The sequence below is a fragment of the Ostrea edulis genome, chromosome 5, assembly GCF_947568905.1.
Source record: "Ostrea edulis chromosome 5, xbOstEdul1.1, whole genome shotgun sequence".
Taxonomy (NCBI): Eukaryota; Metazoa; Mollusca; class Bivalvia; order Ostreida; family Ostreidae; genus Ostrea; species Ostrea edulis.
Genome location: NC_079168.1, coordinates 13,660,558 through 13,683,793, shown reverse-complemented (window position 1 = coordinate 13,683,793; position 23,236 = coordinate 13,660,558). Strand labels below are relative to the sequence as shown.

At 35.3% G+C, this 23,236-nt stretch overlaps 1 protein-coding gene across 1 annotated transcript in view; it reads right to left on the bottom strand.

Annotated features, from left to right (window-relative positions):
- LOC125651318 (uncharacterized) overlaps positions 1 to 23,236 on the bottom strand; it is a 59,685-nt gene that overhangs the window by 7,091 nt on the left and 29,358 nt on the right. The window contains 12 exon segments of the mRNA XM_056164500.1: positions 6 to 105; positions 1,160 to 1,493; positions 3,140 to 3,247; positions 3,382 to 3,644; positions 5,219 to 5,342; positions 5,918 to 6,029; positions 6,127 to 6,274; positions 9,486 to 9,566; positions 9,775 to 9,987; positions 11,648 to 11,810; positions 12,003 to 12,050; positions 21,768 to 21,886. Coding sequence (XP_056020475.1) covers positions 6 to 105; positions 1,160 to 1,493; positions 3,140 to 3,247; positions 3,382 to 3,644; positions 5,219 to 5,342; positions 5,918 to 6,029; positions 6,127 to 6,274; positions 9,486 to 9,566; positions 9,775 to 9,987; positions 11,648 to 11,810; positions 12,003 to 12,050; positions 21,768 to 21,886 — 1,813 coding nt within the window.

The window sequence follows — 23,236 nt, the reverse complement described above, 5'->3', positions numbered from 1 at the left end:
CTTACTTGGCATGTTCATTCAATTCTGCAGCCAAATTTTGCTCTTTTACACCATAAGCTTTCTTGGAAAGTTTCTTGAGAATTGCAGAGCAAATAAGACCTGTCACTGAAAACAAGATATATAATAGATATATCATATAGCAGTAAAATTAAACGAACATACATATTAAAAAACGAATATACATTTAGATACACTAAGAATTCGTGCAAACTTACGAAGATGGTCGTCGGTTCGAAGCCAAGAAATCTCCGCTAGCTCTTTCCGATTCGCAAAAATTGCCCATAGGAGGATATCTGATATATCTTTATCCTTTTCTTGTATCACTTGATTCGTGGTAATAAAGAAACTTTGAATTATTGCTAATGTAATTACTTTATTTTCATGTTCGGAAACTCAACTTTAGAATTCTATATACACAGTAAGTAAGTTGAAAAGGGGAAGATAACGAACAGACACCAATTCTATAACTCCTATAAGAAATACATACTGGATAGGTGGGCAAACATGAACCCCGGGATATACTAGAGGTGGGATCGGGTATCTAGGGAGAGTAAGCATATCCTGTCGACTGGTCACACCCGCCGTGAGCCCTATATCTTGACCAGGTAAACGGAGTAATCCGTAGTCAAAACCAGTACGGCCTAACAATTGACATGAAACGTTTCAGACAGCATTTGACTCGATGGTAGGTTGGCAAACTAAATCGTTATAACGACCATAGAATTTGAGAAATGCTGACTTTAAAGGAGATTGTTCCAACCCCTGTAACATCAACATATTTGTCAGTAGCCTACCTCGATTTATAAAACAAACCTAGTCATACAAATATGGGAAGTTGACGATGGAGAAGCTGAAATGACCCCATTTGTCAAAAAAGTTGAGTTGTTAATTTGCCGTTAGCATATATGTTCAATAAAATATTTTCACACGAAAATATTCACATTCATGTAATCCGTGAAATATTTATACATATATTATCATTACTTAATGCTGCGTTTGTATTTTAAATTCGATTCAAAATGTCAACAGTGCACTTGGGTGATTTTAACAAGCACTGGATACATAGCATTTCTGACTTGTGTCAACTTGACTCTTGATATTAACAGAAAAAAAATATCACACACGCTAAAGATGACAGTGACACTCCAGTCTCACTTACCTCTGTATCCCAGAGTTTTCCTACACAGTCCCCTGGCCGCTCTAGCCACTCTGTCTTCGTTGTCGTCAGTTAACTGGTTTAGACTACTTTCAGTATCCTCTCTGCTTGTAGCCTTGGAATTGATCGCTTTTTGTAATTTTCTCCTCCTCTGCTTTTTCGTTAATTTTTCCAAGTCTATCTCTTGATTTTTCACGTAAATTTTGGTTTCGTGCATTTCTCCATTCATGATTCTGGTGTAGAGTCTTATCTGTTCATTTTTCTCTTGTATCTCTCTTTTGAAGGATCTGTATTTATCATGATCGCAGACAATTTTCGCTTTTTCTTCTTCAATTTGCTAAATTCATTAAATTCAAGTACTTAAATAGCAGAGAAACTGTTCATAAAGGTATCTGAGATCTTTCTTGAACATTTATTTAGATACATCTCATGACTATAGTAATTTATCAACGCTATTGCAAAATCAGAAAGCATCCGAAATTTAAGACGTCTTGTGTGTCTTAAGACCATCTAAAGATAAAAGGTTAATTATCACCGGCTAAAAAAGAAGAGGTTATGATACAACTGTATATACCGCGAGCGAGTTTTTCGAGATGTTAATAACCCTATGTATTACTGCTCAGTACCAATTACCAAGACACGTTTCCACTCGTCTGTACACATGCTGCGATAGTGACCCCAGACGACCTACTTTAAAGTATCGTTACTACCTGTGTCATTGCAAATCATGGTAGCCTAAAGGTTCTAATTGGTCGCCCTTTTTAGCCAACATCCTAACATTTCTGCATTATAAAACACGTTGACTAAATGGAAATGAGAATCCAGGTAAATAAAAAAGAAAAGAAATTGATTACAGGTAAATTATTGTCTGTTTTAATCACCAAACATGAGAGACATTATAGTATCGATATTTTATTCCAATTTTGGATTCTCTCTTACCGAATATAATGAAAGAAAATTATGATTAGGCATTCGGTTTTCTATTTTCTAAATAAATTGAAGATATATAACCAAAGGATAATTCAGGATGTCTAAGAATTTCATTTTTGAAAATACATAATGGTATGAACTGTGATGCTTTACGGTAGCATACTTCATGAAGCGCTTTCAACTTAGCGCTTACATTCATGAAAGTATGCTGGCGTGAAGCGTTGCTGTTCATACCCGCAAGTATTTTCAAAAATGAAATTTATATTTATATTTACATATTACTTTCATTTCTGTCGATAATCCCAATTCCTTAAAATAATTGTACTATATTCATCAATATCCTTACGCACATTGTTCATATTCATGTAGGAAATGGCTATCATTTTAATTGATAAAGATATCGATGGTAAAATAATTGAAATGAAATATCATAGAATAACATCACGTGCATGGGCAATCCGGAAATCTGTGAATTACATCCACTTTACATGTACAATAAATTTCGAACATGAATCCATCTGGAAGACGTCTGTATTGGTATGATTATAGATTGTCATCATGCGAAATACAACAGATTAAAACAGAGGCGTGTAATCAAATAATACAAACATTGACAACCTTACATACCTTTAGTAGCCATTGTATGTGTAGACAATCATCTTTCTCGAAATTACACCCATTACACGAAACTGTCTGGTAATGAATTTAGGAAACATTGAAACAGGAAGCACTAAGCAACAATTAACATCGTACATGTACCATTACACCCATTACACGAAACTGTCTGGTAAGGAATTTAGGAAACATTGAAACAGAAAGCACTAAGCAACAACCTACATCGTACATGTACCATCAATACTGATCAATGTATAATATTGTTTCATTGATTTCTTCATTACAGATTACTGAAAACAGGTCAGATATATTTATGGTAATAAATGTGGACTTAAAGAATGCAGTAGTTCACAAACCATTTGTAGAGATTCGGCTTATTTCAAACTCGGAACTTTTAAAAAAGATTTTTGGGTAATCTTGTAGTACATGTACATGTACCTGTTCATAGAGTTCCAACAGGTTGCGGAATTCAAACGTCACTCCATGATCCAGTAAAACTCTGACGTAATCACATCTGTTGGATTTCAAAGCTTCGAAAAGAAGCACCTGTCAAAGGAAAAGAACATTAAGTTCTAAAGGACAAGTCGAAAGTAAAAAAAACATCTACAAGGCTAAAGATTTGTAGTATTTATGATTAAACGATTTTGAATGTTCGAATATCTCTATTCTATACGACTTACATGGCCACATTGGTCCAAGATCTTTATCTCTTGCAACAACTGATATCCAAAGTAGAAGTATAAAGGCAAAGAAGTGGGAGAGGCGTATTTAGGATTCAGAACATACGGCCTGGATTCCTTATAGCGTTTCAGAGCGCCACCCACTTCAGTTGGCTCGGGACTGACGGAATTCCCCCGGAGAATTTTTATTTTAACCACCGATGGTGTTGCCACATCCTTTTCCTGATTAGGATCTCCTGAATCATCTCGGTTGGTTTCTAGATCTTCCGTTATCGAAACAATTAAATTCAATGATTCTCTGTATTATCATAACAATAATGATATACAAACTATCTAAACGACATGATTATAGAAATGTGGTATTAACAAATAGATAATACTTTACATGCCTTTTAAGAATTCAAATGTTACATGTAATGCTTTCTGAACAACCATTCCGTATAATGATATTCATAAAAGATTAAATAATATGCATAAATGTAATATACATTTTTACAAGCATGACCGTATACGTAATAGATAGATAACTCGATGGTGTTGAATAGCTCAGGGAAAACATCGCCAGCGAAGACCCAGGTTGGGGATGTTTTCTCTTTACTATTCAACACCATCGACTTATTTATCTTACCTTTTTTTTAAATTCCCTTAATTAAGCCACTTCTAACAAATATTATTCAAGTATTCACTTGCTGAAATACAATGAGAGCACTCTGAACACAGTCAGGTGACATATATGGTCTGTATCATGGAGCCATTCATCTATTCAACAGTAATACTGTCTATAAAAAGACTCTCACACAAGTTCTCAATTCATTTCATGAAAGAAGGGAAATGGATTCAGTTCGTAAAATTTTCTTTAATCAAAAGTAATTCTAAAAATCTAAATTTAAACGGTGAGGATACAGATACTGTTCTCAATTATATTATTTGTTATTTAGAATCTGAGAGGAATTCAAGTGCATCGTTTTCAGAAAAACTTTGATATGAAATTAAACAGTAATAGTGATAACTGGTAATGGATTCAAACATTTGAAATGAGTTCCACGTAAAAAGAAATATATATATATATATATATATATATATATATATATATATATATATATAATAGGTCCTTTTCTAAAGATAAAAAAGCATACTAATAGTCGTTTTGAGACACCTATTTCTGAGACATTTTTGTACCTTCACTCGCGTACTACACCAGCTGATGATGAATGATACAAACATAAGCCCTTTGAAATTAACAGCAATTCTAAAGTTGAGATAACTAGCTTAGTGGGATTTTATTTCAATTCAACAGACACTAGAATGTACGCTGCTTAATGACAGACCAATTTGTGAAAAAACGGTCGTTGTTATGATGAGTCAAGTCCCACCTGAGAAAAAGCAGTGAACTGGACCAAGAAGCGAGTGACGTTGTGCATGGGATTATTAGTGCATGTAAAATGCAACATGTTTCAATGAACGTGATACAAGCAATTCTCCTGGATATATTATTTCAGTGTGTACTGCAAATCCAGAAAGATGTTTTGTGAGGAATTTAGAATGTAACACAATTTACGTGAAATCGTTAATTTCCTCTTATTTGCAACCTTTAAACTAAGAGTTTGATAGTTATTATTTAACAAATAACCATTTACTATTCAACAGGTTAGTATTGAATAGTTGGCTATTCAACTGCTAAGTATTAGTTATTAACTATTCAATGACTAAACACAATGGATGACGTTTCTGAAATTCTCTAATTGTGATGTGTATGTCATGTTATGTCTACTGTGAATTGGGCATATAAAGCATTACATCAGTACTGAAACACTGATAAACGGATAGACAAACAAACCTTGGTACTCGTCAGTTTTCCGATTGCTTGAAGTTTTCTCAATTGCCCAACTGCGAACAATAGATTCGCCGACAGTGTTTGAAAGTACTAATGGGTCATCCCTGTCCACATCAAAAACAGCCACCTGTAGAAAGAAGTAATTATACAGAGTATACTGTAACCCAACACCGACAGATACTGTAAACCAACTTTTATTCGCGACTTACCAGTGATGAATTGGTTCTCGGCGACTAATATTCGCGACCAACATAATCTTAAACAAATACGAGATACATCAAAGCACTGGTTCGCGGCAAGAAACGCGAATAAAGGTTGGTTTACAGCACTTTGTAATTATGTTCTGTGACTCCAAATCATATTCTTGTCAAATATTATTTATCACTTTTGTGAGTTTGAAATATTTTTCATGGCCTTATTGTTCTCGGCTTTTAGAACACCCGAGAATTTGCAAAACAATCCTCGTTCTTTGTTTGCAATTTGGTTACCAAATATAGGAACCTGATAACTGCATATATATACAATATTGTTTTCATTCTTTTTCATTTCAAGAATATGCAGTTACAATGTATTACTAGTGCATTTTTTCATCTTTCAAAACAAGTCGTCAAAATTACTTTTTAAAACTAAATCGGCAAACATTAAATGAGTACACCGCAAGAAAGATATGATTGTGAGATTTAAGTAACAGGGTTAGGATACCAAATCTTTCCTGTTTTTAATCCTCGTCAAATATTCCTGCAGGTCGTTGAAGCTTTCGTTGTTAAAACGAACACCAAACAGAAGACTCGCCTTCAACATCAGATTGTCATTGCTATGATAAATAATACGTGTTCATGAATTTTAATGAAATAATCAAATATAATTTTTATCTTTTGAAATTTCACGGAGAATACAAACGCATGACGCACTCGTCTAGAAAATCCAGAATAAGGTCGGCAGCTTTCCCCGATCCCTTGATGATGATGACGGGAATTTTTCTTTCTAGGGCTCCAGCTATGTGTCTAATGGTAGAAATGTCCCCTTCACAGGCCAGTATTGCTACAGGGATTGGCATTTCTGTATTAATCAAACATCACCAACAGTTTTAATAACACATAATTCTGGTTTTCATATAACTACTTAATACTGCAATATATCTCCTTTGTAAACAAAAATCTGCAATTATTCAAAGTTGGGTTCATTTCATATTTGTGAAAAGTCTTATCTTATATCAGAAGTAGCAAATTCTTCCCATTTCAGATGAAATTGAAACGTCCAAGATATCTATTTTTCCGCGATACTGTTGCATTTTTCTCGAATATCACTTAATATAGATATCTTAACATCAGGTCATGTTTTGAAATTTTAAAAGACTCTCTGTTAACATTGATGTATAAAAATATTCATATGATGATCGATTGCAACATCGAATATACTTAAAGAAAACAGGCATTAGAATTTCATTGCATATGTACAAGACATCTGTACGGAGCAAAACCATTGAATGAGAAAGGTGAATATTACCAACAGTGATCAATTTCGTAACTCTAAGGAAAACAAAATAAAGAGTTGGGCAAACATGTACGAAAGGTGGGATAAGGTGCCTATGAGGAGTAAGCATCCCCTGTCGACCGGTCACATTCACCGTGAGCCATATATCTTGATCAGGTAAACGGAGTACTAGTATCCATGGTCAGAATCAGTATGTAAATCTGTTCAATAATCTAACGTGCAAATACAAGATATCATTGGGTGGAATGCTGTCTCACGTGATGCACATCAATTATTAAGCCGTTCTTTACATACTGATTTGCACTACGAACTACTCCGTTTACCTCATCAAGATATAGATATTTCTCCTAGGAACCTAATCCACCTCTGGTATGCCCAGTGATCCGAGTTTGCCACGAACGGTATAACGATCGGTATGAAACACGTCAGACAGCATTTGCCCCAATGATAGGTTGTAATGGCAAACTAGATCGTTATAATGACCATAGAATTTGCGAAATACTGATCTTAAACGAGACTGTTGAAACCCCTGTATCATCAACTTGTTTGTCAATAATTGGTCCTTCATTTGTACTTAAAATTACTTAGTTTAAAATCTAAATTTCAATCATTATGAAATAGTATGATTGATTCATGAAATGTTACAAGTTGTCTTGTTTTATTATGTCAAATATCGCGCTCCATCCCCTACGGTGAAACCCTTAGATCGATCATCATGTGGTAACAGAGGTTTTCGCAAAAAAATGTTATTAAATCAAACTTTGTGCATGATAGAAATATATCTTTTAGAGGAATTAATTCATTGGATAAGGTTTAAAAAAAAATGGGTAAAACATTGATAGTAAAAACAATTACATTTTCCATGGATAATGAATTATTTATATAAAAAAAATTTGTCTTGGGAAATAACTCCTATGCTGATATTTCCTCTACCGGATGTGTATTATACTACAATTTCCTTAATATTCACGATTAATGTATACATATTTATGAATTAGCAGTTTTCTAAACTGTTGACTTGAAAACATCGTCATTTTTACAAGTTGTATATTTATTTTTATTTTTCTTATTCTGTTTTACGAAAATATGAGATTTGCTTATGCAAGGTGAAGATAACGAACAGTGATCAATCTCATAACTCCTACAAGCAATACAAAATAGATAGTTGGGCAAACACGGACCCCTGGACACACCAGAGGTGGGATCATGTGCCTAGTAGGAGTAAGCATCCCCTGTTGACCGGTCACACCCGCCGTGAGCCCCATATCCTGATCAGGTAAACGGAGTTATCCGCAGTCAAATCAGTGTGCCAAGAACGGCTTAACAATCGGTATGAAATACGTCAGACAGCATTTGACTCAATGCGAGGTTGTATTGACCCATATGTATGTTGACCCATACTTCTGTGTTTGTACATGTATGTCTGACGTCTTTCAAAAAGTGGCATTTTCTTCGGTTTTCGTTTAAATTAAACTATACTGAGTGGAAATTAATACAGTTTTCCCTCTTTCAACCATTAATATTGATAAATCACACTAGGTTGCAGCTACCTTAAATAAGGGTATTAGAGAATCCCAAAAAATTTAAGTTCCTGTATATACTTTATAAATTAATTTTACTCTGTATTCGAGATATATTTGATGATGAGGACTAGTTGCTCTACATGCTTACCGTGGATTCATTATTATTCTAACTTTAACAGTTTCCCAAAACATATTTTAAAATCAATATACTAACCAGAATTGCTCAGAAGGGAAAACCATGATACAAAAATAAATTTTCGAGTAAAACGCAATGACATCTCGGAACAGGGTGACTACCTGTAATGAGAGAGTATAAAATATACCACAATAAGATATATAAGAAATAGAATCTAAAAAAACTACACGACAATGGGATGTTAGATAAGAAATACACCACATTGAGATGTCAGTAAAGATACCACAATGAGATGTTAAATGAAATATAAACCTGTAACCTGTAATCTTCTACTAAAACGGGAGATATATGCGATCTTTGGTTTAAATTCAAAGCTTGTTCAATGTGAAATTTACCGCTATCGGGATTTATCAGTATCTCCGGTATTAAAGATAACATAGTTGTATTTCATTGTGGTGTAATTTCTTTTTTCATCCCAATGTGGTTTTCATCTTCTAGTTTTTCATCTAATTGTGGTATATTGTATATTCTATCATCTCATTGTGCTCTGTTTAATATCTATCATCTCATTTTGTGGTATAGCTTATATTTTTCATCTCATTGTGGTCCATTTTCTATTTTTTATCTCACTGTGGTATATATCTCTCCTTCTGGTTTATATTTCATTTAACATCTCATTGTGGTATTCTTTACTGACATCTCAATGTGGTGTACATGTATTTGTTAGCTAACATCTCATTGTCATGTAATTTTTTAATTCTATTTCTTATATATCTTATTGTGGTATATTTTATACTCTCTCATCTTAATGTGGTGTCTTTCTCATTGTGTATTTTTCATTTCATGTCTCACTGATGTGCAATTTCTGTCTTACATCTCATTATGGTGTATTTCCTGCGTTTAATAGTACCTCATATGGTGTGTTTGTTTTGTTTTTCATCTCATCGTAGTGTATTTTCTTTTTTCATCATACTTTGGTGTGATTTTGTCTCATTGTTGTGCATTTACAATTTCTTCATCTCATTGTAGTGCATGTTCTATTTTTGCAGGCATTTATTTCAAATACTTCATACATTATTAAAATTATACGGATTTCTCAGATTCAGAGTGAACCTACTTAAATCAATTGAATGGCTGAAGAAGGCCACTTCTCTGTTGGAAATATATTCCTCAAACTCCAGTAAAAACTGGGCCTTGTCTCGTGGGTCAATGGTACAGTCCCACTGCGTCATGTCTGGCGGCGCCTTGGCAAGTTCAAATATATATAATGAATTTAGATAACCTGTTCAAACTTGATTTAACTATGCCATGAAAGCCATAAAATCTAAACGTAATGTTGAAGGTGATTATACTTTCTCTTTTATATAAAACTGATCATAAAATACACCATTCAAAGTAAATGAAGCAGTTAAATAAAGTTTTCATGAAGTACATCTATTTCTACATACTCACCACAGACTTTTCTCCAGCAATGCGAATCAATTTTACGTGTCTTTGAACATTGGAGATTTCTTTTTCACTGCTTTTTGAACCAAACTCTGCGTCACTATATTTACTGTAGGCATCGCGTACTATTGATGATATGCCATAATCCTGTCCTCGATAGAGAATCCATGTCTCTAGGAATAGTAAACAAGATAAAAGTGACCAATCGTGTCTCTAGGAATGGTAAACAACAAGAAAAAAGTGATCAATTATGTCTCTAGGAATGGTGAATAACAAGATAAAATTGACCTATCATGTCTCTAGGAATGGTGAATAACAAGATAAAATTGACCTATCATGTCATGTCTCTAGGAATGGTGAATAACAAGATTAAAATCATGTCCACGATAGAGAATTCATGTCTCTAGGAACAGTAAATATCACGAAAAAATTTACCAGTCATGTCTCTAAGAACAGTGTATGACACAATAATGAGAATCAACCTCTAGGAATGCTCAAGTACAATATATAAATTCAAGTTTACTTATTTTATAGTAATCAATAAGTATTCTCTTTGAATGTTAATGTCTGATATACTGTTCGGTAATATTGAGTGATGCATGATAATGGTAATTTTGTTTCATGTCTTAGGAGCGGCAGAGATTGACCAATCAGAATCTAGCAATAAAATTCCGGCCACGCAGCGCGTCACTCTGCCTCTTCTCCCACCTACAGCCTTGGAGGACGGACATTTTTGTTTGTGATTTACCTCCTTCCGCCCAGGAACGATAATCGGGTAACGATTTTCTATTCCGACTACCTTTGCACTTGGATTTCTTCGAGTTAATACTGTTATAAATCTTAAAAAAGCATTTTTATGAGGATTCTATAAAACAAAGTTCATAATTATGGAGAGAAAAGGTATTGTTAAGCACCGTCTCCTATTACCTTTAAGCGTGCTTAGTGTACCATTTATCCTTTTGTTCAAGTAATAGAAAAAAAATGTTGCCAGTTTGCAAGTCAACGTACTAATCCACGATACATGTAACTGGACGAATAGGACGTGTTCTAATTCCATCCCGAGTTAACATATTGAATAACAAGCTAACAAATTATCAGCAAGTAAGTTGTAGAGTAAATACGTTTGTACTTTTATGTTGGTTTAGCTTTTCTGCATTTTATCCATCTTACATTTTAAAAAATTCCTTTGTCCCGAGGAAGGGACATGTCGGCCCGAAAATTTGACAATTTAATTCTTTGTGTCGTTAGTCATTCCTGTGTAGTGTTTTATCTTATTTTTGTATTTGATTTATATCCACTTCGTGGATCCGACACTTTCAGGTATCAGGTGTTGGTGGAATCTAGTAGTTTATGACATACATGTACTAATGTGTGTGTGTTTTTGTGTGTGTTGTATGTGTGTGTGAAGCACGGAGAAATTCCCTTTTGATAAATATCCACTACCAACATCCCGGATCTTTCGGATATGGCCTCAAAACGCAAGTCCCATGTCCTATGTCGCAGCAGGAATTGGCTAAAAGCCGTAAATACTAAGCATAGGTCAATATTTGTGGTACTTCACCTACAACTGGTGACGTCTAAATATGAGTGGAAATTCTCGACGTGGCGTAAAACAAATAATCAACCAAACAACGAAGGGACATATCTTGGGACCAAGAATCGAACTCGGAACCTCGCGATGGCGACTGCAAGGAGAGCGCCCTATCTACTATGCTACCCCGAAGAAGTAAACGATCATACATACGCTGTTTTGGTTTGCTATGCACAATTTTTTAAAAGTTTATTTAAACAAAGTTTTAATTTCAGTATCTTATACTTGTTTGATATCAATACCTCCTCCACTTTTGGCGGCCTCGATGAGGGCTGTCTGAAACACTGTCTTGGCCCAGGGTCTAGGGACAAAGCTGTTGGAATCACCAATCACCGAAAACACCATGGTTGGTGTGGAGTTAACTTTCCTTTCGATTTCATCCCAAGATTCCTTGATTTCTAATAACTGAGTGGAAATTATTTTTTCTACTGCTGTACATTGATATAAATGTTTGCTTGCTCAATATCTTTACTTTCATACTTCAAAACTACGTTTCTTAACACAGTGGATAATCGTGAAAAACAAATATGTAATTTTAAGTAAGACTGATCTTTGTGAGATTTTAGCTTTAGATTTATCATTTCCTGTCCATCTTACCTGACTTTTGCGGTCTTCCACTGATGTCTCAGACATGCCTAATCCTCTCTATTTTCACCATAAAATGAATACGAATACTCTTTTTAACATATCCTTCATTTCAAACCAAAATTAAACACTGCATCTTCAATGTTTTAACAAAATCAATACTGATTAACAGTCCAATAAGGTGTCTACAATTGGGGGATTTTAAATTGTTTAACGTCCCTCTAGAGAATTTTTCACTCATTTGGAGACGTCACCATTGCTGTTGAAGGGTTGCAAAATTTAGGCCTATGCTCGGGGCTTACGGACTTTGAGCAGGGAGGGGTCTATAACCTGTCACACCTGCTGTGACATGGGGCCTCGGTTTTTGCTGTCTCATCCGAAGGACCACCCCTATTAGTCGCCTCTGAGGACCCAGATCACCTCGAGATGTCTACAGTTGGGAGTTCAGAGCTTCCGGGGCATTGCCTAGCCATCGGGTAGATGTTATGCATCCGCTCTGAGCCTACACTGCTTAGTAATACCTAACTCCAGGAGTATCAGAGAAAAACATTAAACTTTTCAAAAGAGTCAACCATACTGAAACTTTAATTTTCCGATGAAGATCCTCAGCAAAGTAGTAATATTGTCCAATAGTTTTGCACCTTTTGAACTTGAGTCATTCAGTGCTGAACAACCATAATATGGTTGACTCGTTTGAACTTGGAGGCTAATAGCTGGTGAAAACGAATCTGATCTGCCGAAACGGACGATCAACATTCATTCAGATATTGTGAGGGTGACCACAAGCAGCTATATTTTAAACGGTAATTCTAAGTTTGACTGCAACGGATGACGGATGCATAAAATCCAACGTAATGAAGGAAAATTGCATGAAGAAAATGGGGTAGGGTTAACGACGGCGACCTAATTCTTGGAAGTTGGACTTATTTTTTCAAAGTTTCTGTGAAGTCAGGTAAACCATTTATGTATTACAAAACAGAACAATAATCTGCCTTTCAATTGGGAAAACTTTTTATGCATTATCACGATTAATATCGAAGTTTTGAGAGTTTGAAGCGAACAATCGAGAATTTATGGCTGGTTTGTTAGCTCCCTTCACATGAAATACTATATATGCCAGTTTGCTCAGATTGTGTCAAAACCCTATGGGTTGTTTAATGCCCAGGAATTGAAAATAGTTTGAGGAAATAATGTATTTTCACTATTTGGTCCATATCTAGAGCCTTCTTACCCGGGAGGGGGGGGGGGGTCATGAATTTATATTCTTTTTTTTATGGGTGGTGAGGCCCCTTTGCTCACCATGACTTTCCATGCAGTTTGTCTGCTTAACTCAGCCATTTAAATCTTCTGAATAAGTCAATACCATATGTAATTGTAAAATCCGTTGAGTTGGTTGAGCTAAAGTTTGCAAATATATCATGCTATATTAACAATGATCCAAAATGTGAAAATCCTGCTTATTATACATGTACATATGTTACCTTGAAGCCTCTCTGAGAATTCGGGTATGAGTTATACACTATAACTGAATTGCTAGGTGAATTAATTAACAATCTATTTTGACAACAATTATAAACATACCTACGAAAGTTTGTATGACACCTTTAAATGTTGGTTTACTCTGTGGCGAAAACATAACAGTTAAATGCTAAGCTTTATTTATTTGACAACGATAAACAAACAACTTACATCAAAGGGACTGGTTCGCAGTTTTTTGTAACAAAATATTTCTCATTTTTTATGTTAAAAATTAAAACTATAACTCATTTAATGTTGACAACTAAACTTTAAACCATCTGAATGCAAGGATAAGAGCAATATTCTAGCCTTATCTCTGTGTTATGTCAACAAAGACTCGAGTCGTTTTATGTTTACAAACAAACCAGTGAAATGCTAATTTTGTCATTTAAAGCATCTTAATTTTGTACAGTCACACATTTAACGTTTAAATGACTTTTAAATGACACATTTACCTAAGGTATACTTGAAATGTGATATATATGATAAACTTGGATCGATATCAATGTATTTGTATATGTAATGGGGAGGCAGTGTGCAAGTCTAGCTTCTCCCAAAATATAAGTTCTATTGTCTTATAAAATGAACTCACTGTCAGTAGTACTTGGGATCAGAAGGACTTATCTTGCTACATAAATTATGAAACACACTGTTTCCGTGTTGCACCCAGGTTATGTTCAACACCTTGTTAGAAATTTACAAATTTATTATAGCATAAGTAAATATGGATTCAGAATAGCTGATAACAAAGAATACGTTTTCCCCTGCAAATATTCATTACGACCCAAAAACTCGCAGCTTCTAATGATTTCGTTTCTTGACGTAGCCATATTAGGTAGCCGGTCAATTCGAACCCTGTTGCTTATTCGTTATAAGTTATGTATTCGTTCTTCATTTATTATATACACGAATGATTAATAGAAATTTAAAAATATAGTTCATCTAAATGTAAAATAAGCTCTTGATTAATGAAAATGCTACAAAAGCCTATTATAGTCCTTAACACTCGTGTGGCAGGGGAGGGGAGCGGACCAGATTAATGAAAGCCGTATTGCCGTGAGGTTACCTATTTGAATAATTATTATTTAACCGAACTGGGATGATATATCATTTAAAATATTTAACTAAAATATTCGTGGGGATATTAGTTCACATCCAGACGTCATTGTGCAAGTATAGAAATGAACCGGGATTCAATTTGACTGGCTACCTAACATGGCTACGTCAACGAACGAAATCATGAAAAGCTGTGATTGTTCGAGTCGTATAGGGGCTTTAATGAATATTTGAAGGTATGTTTAGACACAAGTGTAGACGGAAAATATGTTAGAATTTTTTTAATATTAGATTTATGAAACAACAACACAAGAATACAATGATATTAGGCCTCAACCGTGCGCAACTTTTTATGCGCCGCAAATCGAACAATTTTTATAAGGGGTGGATCTGTAGCTTTCTGATCTGTCCCAATATTTTCACAGAGAACTACAGCTAGGGATATTTAACACTAACCTGAACCAAAGTAAACATCGACTCTCTCGGGATATCTACAGTTTGTCACGAAAATTCTAACTCCTGATTTACTCACTGCATGTTGAAAAACCTTACTCTACGTAAATGAATAGAGTTTTCGTAAAAAGCCGAACCTAAGTTCTTGATCATAACAATCCGAATACGCTTCAGTAAAACGATTCCTGATTGGTCCTTGATTCGTTTATTTGTCAAATATTCATTATGACGTCTCCATTTGAGTGAAAAATTCTCGAGAGGGACGTTAAACAATATGCAACCAACCTACCAACCTATTGTTTTTCAAAATCAGAGGTCAAGGTCGTAGTATCAGTTAATGGGAAAACTTTGTAGGCAAAATACAGACCGAACTATTGGGGCTAGAACCGTCAAAGTTGGTACACATACACCCTATGCCAAGTGAAGAATGCCTGTTTCTCAAGGTCAAGGTCGTAGTATCACTTATTATAAAAACCTTGTTGTCGTTACGGATACAGATGAAAGATGAAGATAACGAACAGTGATCAATCTCATAACTCCTATAAGCAATACAAAATCAAGACTTGGGCAAACACGGACCCCTGGATATACCAGAGGTGGGATATTGCCCTGGAATTTAGTCACAAGCTTCCTCTTGGAAGAATACAAGTTCGGTCTGCTATTCAGCTGGATTGGCGCACCATGACCTACTTTAGGAGTAAAAGTAGGTCCAATTTTTTTTCATTATGAATACACTGCGCGTATTGCCCTGAAATGTTGTCACAACCTCCCTCTCAGAGAAATACATAATCAGTTCGCATTTCAACTTGATTGGTGCACCCTGACCTACTTAAGGATTGAAATTGGAGAAATACATGTCCTCGAGCTTGCATTCAAATCTACGCCATTTTTTTACCAAAATCTTCAAGTTCGATAGGTATGTTTTTTCATCAGTTTTCTATATTTTCCTTTTAACATGTATATGCGTGTTACCTATAGGGAGAGCTCTGGTCTCAGGGCCCTTTGGGCATTGAGAGGGCTTCGCCGTCTATCAAGGTCATATGCAAGATTTTTGTGAAGTTTCATGAACCAAAAAAAAAGCTTGGACGGATGAACGAAGTTGCAATTATAATTATTGTGTATAATAATGTTTCCCAGGAATTTTTCCTGAAATATAAAAATGCATTAGTTATCCAATTTAGATGAACGGGGTGGATCCAGGAATTGAAGTTAGGGGGGCGCAACTTTTGAGGCAGGGGGTCCGGTGGCCGCCTTGATGCCCCCAAAAGCTCCTGGATCTTACAGATTTTATAGGGCTAGAAATATATCTCCTATGCAGTCCTTTTCACTATTTTCTGCCATTTTTGATAAAGTAAAATTGATAAAATGGTGCAAATGTTCAGGGTTTTTGGAAAAACTGCAAGTTCTCCCAAGAAAATAATTCAATAAATTAAAAAAAAATTGTCATTTATTCTCCGAGAGTGGAAGAAATTATTGCTTCTTCTGTCGTTTACATTTTTCTAAACAAGAGACCACGATTTACCTTAATTTTTTAAAATTTTAGCGGGGTAGACACCACCACCCCCTTAAATCCGTCACTGATGAATGTTTACTGCTGTTCTCTATTGTCCACAAGAGACTACGTAACTGAAGTTTCTTTATTTATAAGTAGTGGTGTCAAAATAAAAAAAAAACACCTTAAAAGTGCTAAAATATTAACAGGTATATTAATAACTTACAATCAAACGGTGAAAAATGCATAAGAAATTGATAGGATGTGAAGTGAAAAAGAAAAAAGAATTACCTGGTGCATAGGTTTAAGCTTTTTCTTTCTCCTTCTTGAATTCAAGTAAGTGAATGGAGACTTGGATGAAAAAGCTAACCTGTATATACATTGTAAGATGAATAACTCTATTCGACCGGTACTGGACTAGTCATCCACGGAATGCGGATCTCGGCAAGATTCATCAGATAGATCCGGTTATATATAATAGGTATACCCCACAAGTGATCCATGGGTGGATAAACCCCGATAACAAAGATAACGTCTGCCAAGTCAATTTCTGAAATGGGATAACTGCAAACGATAAATCTATATTTTACCATGACTGCGTCCTCATTGAAAAAAATCAACATTTAATTCGCGCTTGGCGGCTTTTTATTGTCGGGATATCCTGGATGGAAACACACAGTTTTGTATCATAATTAAAATGCACAAACAATTTTTCATGCAACTGGGTTCATTAAGCAACATAACCATGTCGACTGTTTTCATTTTCCTGACCTTCAACATAAATAAAATGTAGAGGATCTTTTACCAATGAATTTAAAAATAGAATTTCTAGCTCGTTATTTCCGGGGTAAGGGTAACAGTCTCATCCAACACTGGTACCACTAAGACTGTGTAACTCTATATTTCTAATACAATTAATCCTTGTGATTTATTATATTTATGTAATTTTTCTTTACTTTCTATAGTTTTTTTTTAGTAAGATAACAATCGTCTTTACCAGAGTGTAAACTGGGTACAAAATTTTATACATTGATTATAATGAGAAAAAAATTAAAATCCCAAATTTAAAATTATAAATTGCCAATATTGATTTTGTCGGGGAAAAAACAGAAGATGGGCTGTTGCGGTGCTAGGAATCTCCGCTATCCCCTCGAAAAACCGCTATCCGCAGGAAAAAGTACACTATACCCAATACTGCGATCACATACCCAGGGAATCCTCTTAGATGGGTTGAGAAATGGTTATTTGGGGGGGAAAATGGTACACTGAATTGGTACCGTTATACAGCCAATTCATCGAAAAATCCAATACATCCGGCGCCCTTGCTTCAGAGACCGCTGTTCGGATTTTGTTCAAATTTTGCAGGATCGTAAGTTACAATATGTAGTTGATCATAGTCCACCGCAATTTTTATTCGACCAATTTTTACAGGAGTTATGGGACTTTTGTGCTTCAACTCTTTTTGGGGGGGGGGGGGGTATGGCTAAGCATAGCAATCTAAAAAGGCTTGTTCTTTTGTTAACGACGGAAAGGTGAAGATAATGAACAGTGATCAATCTCATAACTCCTATAAGCAATACAAAATAGAGAGTTGGGCAAACATGGACACCTGGATATAGCAGAGGTGGGATCAGATACCTAGGAAAAGTAGGCATCTCCTGTCGACCGGTCACACTTGCCATGGGCCCTATATCTTGATCAGGTAAACGGGGTAGTCAGAATCAGTGTGCCAAGAACGGCCTCACAATCGGCATGAAACACGTCAGACAGCATTTGATCCAAAGACAGGTTGTGTTGGCAAACTAGATCGTTATAACGACCAGAGAATTTGCGAAACGCTGACTTTAAACGTATTGTTGAAACTCCTGTAACATCAACTTGTTTGTCAGTAGCATTGAAAAACCTACATAATATAGAATCTATTGAGCTGGTCTTGAAAATTTCATGTCGACTTACAGTTACATCAAAAGAATACTAAGGAGTTGAAACTGAGAAATCGACGCGAGTGGTTACAAACGTTGTAAAACACGAGGTTTCTATAACAAGTATGATGTCAAAAGAAAGACAGTGCCATGCAATCTATTGTCTTGTCACGGCTATGATCGACGACTCATCAATATGGCACACTGCGACTAGGATGAAATTGATGTAATACAAGTAAGTTCATTCTCTCCAATTAACAAGCTGGGACTTTGCGACATAGAAAAAATTGGTCGTTAGGATTATGGGAGACTTTCGACGTCAAAAACTACTTTGGGCACATATGAAGCTCGAATTTTCTGTGTCCTAATCTCTTGAGCTCGCTGTACATGTTATCAATGAGATGCTGTATTAAAAGTAAATGAAGAGATAAAAATATCGACAACGTTTTATCTCTTAAAGCTGTACGACCCGATGTTCATGTATTATTTTTGTACATAATTACTTTAAAACAGATTAATTACTTTATAAAGTTATTAATTTTCCCTTAATTACATGCTTGAAAACATCTGCATGTAAAAGAAAACAGTGAGAATATTATTTAGAAAGTAAATATAGTGTGGTACATATATAAATCATCCCATAATAGACGTCTATAAATAGACCCACGCGCGTCAGGGGAATCCCAACATGATGTATTAACTCGTCTAGTTTTAAGGCTGAAAGAGCGTAAAACATCGAATTACTAAGAGGTATTTGATATTTTCATTTCTATCAAACTTATGGTACGGCACTGTTATAACAAAATACACAGCTTTACACAGATAAGACCACCGATGATCTGAAAGTTTGAACTGGTCACGTGACTGTCACTTGGAATGGCAGAGTGACGCAGTTATTTGTAAACATCGATTTAAAATCAAATAATATGGGTTAAAAACAGGTGAAATAATGTATGATATGTCATACAGCCTCATAACTACATAAGTGCGATGATTTAATAGTGTTTTTACGAGATGGGAAAAAATATTGTAATTCGGACCATACAGTTTTAACAATACTCATTTTCATTTATATGCTGATTCCATATATCCACGTGAACTTGAAATTAAAAACACTACATAATATGCTTCATATTTGGATACTTAATGAAACACACTGTAAACCAACTTTTATTCCTGGTTACTTTATTTAGCAATTCACTTGAGGTAAACTGGTTCGTGGCGAGTAATTTTTGCGATTGAGTCTTTTTCGAGTCTATGAGATATATTCAAGAACTGGTTCGCGACGAGAAATATTCGCGATATGTTAGTGGTACAGGGGTTTCATCAATATTGTTGAAAGCCAGCATTTCGCAGATTCTATGATCGTTATAATGATCTAATTTGCAAAGACAACCTCTTATTAGGTCAAATATTGTCTGATGTGTTCCAAACTAGTTGTAAAGCCGTTCTTTAAATACTTACTTCGGACTACTTTGTTTCTCTTATCATGATATAGGACTCGCGACCGGTGTTACCGTTCCGTAGGGGATGCTTACTCTTCCTGATCTCACTTCTGGTGTGTCCAGGAGTCCGTGTTTGCCCAATCTTTATTTTGTATTCTTTATAGGATTTACGAGATGATCGCTGTTTGATATATTCACTTTTTCATTCTACTGGGTATATGATGCATGTATTTCGTCATTAGCTGTATCCTACATACAGAAAACATGCATTGTAAAGTACTGATAACTTTTATTGGTACCCTAAAAGGTGGGCCATTATAATGGGTTATTCAGCCTGAACTGTAGCCAATATATTTGCAATAATCACTTCTGCTAGACTACTCGTTAATCATTTAAATCGGGGAAATTGGATGACCGGAACTGTTATATCACCTGTCTATATGTACAAAAGGGGTGTCAAAACCTGTTACCGATTACTGGTAGAATCTTCAGTTGTATGGTTCGATGTTTACCTGCTATTTGTTTTCAAGTGTACATAATTACTTTAAGGGACATTAACTTCGACATCACATATTCACGTGCCTGTTTTGAGGTTAAAAAGGTTTTTGTTCAAATAGAATAAAGGTGAAGATGACGAACAATGATTAATCTCATACCTCCTACAAGGAATACAAAATAGAGAGTTTGGCAAACATGGACCCATGGACATACCGGAGGTGGGATCAGATGCCTAAGCATCCCCTGTAAACTGGTCACACCAGCCGTGAGCTCTATATCTTGATCAAGTAAACGGAGTAATCCGTAGTCAAAATCAATGTGAAAAGAACGGCCTAACAATCGGTGAGAAACACGTCAGACAGCATTTGACCCAATAATACGTTGCATAGGCAAAGTACATCATCATCATAACCATAGAATTTGCGAAATACAAATTAAATACTGGTGTTATTACTGAAACATATAACATAGAGCAATTTTCATTGAAATAAATTGTTGTTGACAAAATTACAGATAATGGCCCTTTAATGAAGCTGAATGCGTTTTAAAAGTCCTTTAATTACAAACATTGTGAAGCATGGATTCCAGTATATAAATGAATCATATCCAATTAATTTTGCTACCTTAACTTGTTTTATTCCATCGTTGTTCAAACGCATGGTCTGCTATGCGTCTAAAAATAGCCCCACGCTCATGAGGGGAATCTCAAAATGACGTACATAACTCAGACGCAACTGAATACATTTATGTTTAAAAGAGTGTAAATCAACAAAGGTACTTAGGAATTACTAACAGGTATATGTGTTTGATGATTTTTATTTCTCTCAAACAAATACGTGAAACAGTTATGGCACGGCATTGTAGTAACAAAATACACAGTTATACACAGATAAGACCACTGATGACCTTACCTCTGGAAGTCTGAACTGAACACGTGACTGTCACATGATTTATCTTCTGAATATCCATTAGAAATGACCGAGTAACAGTTGTTTGTAAACACCGATTCAAAACCAAATACTTCTGATTAATAAATGTGTAACCTGTCGTACAGCCTCAGAAATACGTATGTGCGATAATTTAACGGGTTTGTTTTGCAAAGTGGACAAACTTTCTTGAAATTCGGATCATACAGCTTTAACATCACTAAAATAAAAAAAAACAGGAATAGCTAAGCAATCACAATACTCGAAGGATAATCAGGCGATTCTTACTGTATAAACTGGTTTGGGGCATTTTGCGCTTAAAACCAGAAATTGTCCTCATATTCGGATTACTTTCTTCTTCGGTATTTCCGTTTGACCTAAGGTAGGGTACATGCAATTTGAGATTTACTGTGAAATGAAACCATTGCATATACCATATCCTGTCAGAGTGTATGAATACTTTTCTATAGTTTATTGTAAATTTTGAACGCTATGTTTCTTTGGAGATTCCTTCTATACTGCTTTTCTTTTTTGCGAGCTTCACTTTTCCTTTTCCTTTTCTCTGTGTTGCAACATTGTGAAATTGCTGTAAAGAATAAATAAGAAAGTTAGGTAAGTTTTTAAAATTTCAAAGAAAATACATGCAAGTCGATACATTTCATTTAAATATACCGTTGTATGTAGAACTACACAGTGAATATGTTATGCCTATCCCACTGAAATGATTAAGTGCCTCATTCAAGTGATGTATTCCGACATGTTTTGTTTTTGTTTGTTTTTTTTTAACTTGCGTCCTCGTGCACCAATATTTGAACAAATCCTTAGACACCACGGGTAATGAATTACTAAATTTGATGTGTACCATCTACGGGGCAAAGGGGTGAAAGAATTATCAAATTTTGTACAGTAAACTCAATCCCCACCTAGGTCCTGGGGGCAGGACGAAAACCTTTAAAGAATAGGCAATTTTAAACCAAATCCTTCAAACCTAGAGTACGGCGTAATTCTAGAACTCGTTCCCGATGCCGCATAAGACGTAAGACGATTGTGGTGGTCACTATTTCCTCCCTAGGCACCCGACGTTGGAAGTGAAAGTCATTGGTCTTTCAGATATACCTTAAATACGGAGATCCCATCTCATAGTTGACGTTGGCACGATGAAGAAATCTCACTGCTACGAACGAAAGCGCCATACTAAGTCAAATGATTTGGTACTTCACCTTTAGCTGGCGATTTCTCTTCATGAGAGAAATATTCTCAAATGGGCATTTAAAACCTAATTATAAGTTTGGGTGTCTCTACCAAAATGAAATTAATGGATAAGCGATAGGGCCCCAAGGCAGGGCTAAATTGAACTTTAAAACCGTTTTATTCCTTCTTAACTTATATGCATATGTGCATGAAATTGGATGTATACTAGTAGTTATAATGAACATGGATATATCTAACCAAAGAATTGTACGCTTATATGAATTATGTACTGATGAATGATTTCTAAAACATATACTAGACGCATGCGGTGTAGTTATCACGAGAATAGAGGCCTCTACCTCTACCTAAATTGTATTTGAATTTGTTTTACTTATAGACACATACTGAAAATGCATAATATCTTTAGAAATATTCTATTGATAAAGGAAGCACGGTGTTTAGGATTCCATATGCTTGTTCTTCTATCCATCCTCTGTCTTTCCATCATTTTGGGGGGTATACAAACATCGGGAGGGTCCAGACTAATCTTGAACATACATAACTTTGTAATGCAGACAAATATAAGCTGACCCAGACCAATATGCAAAGATCACCGGCATATTTGATTCAGGTCAAAACTATCGCGAATCATGGTCATTTGGCCAATATTAAACTCATTTATAAAAATCGGTATAGAGAAAAAGAAGAAATAAACATCACTTCAGATCACAAAACTCTGAGAATA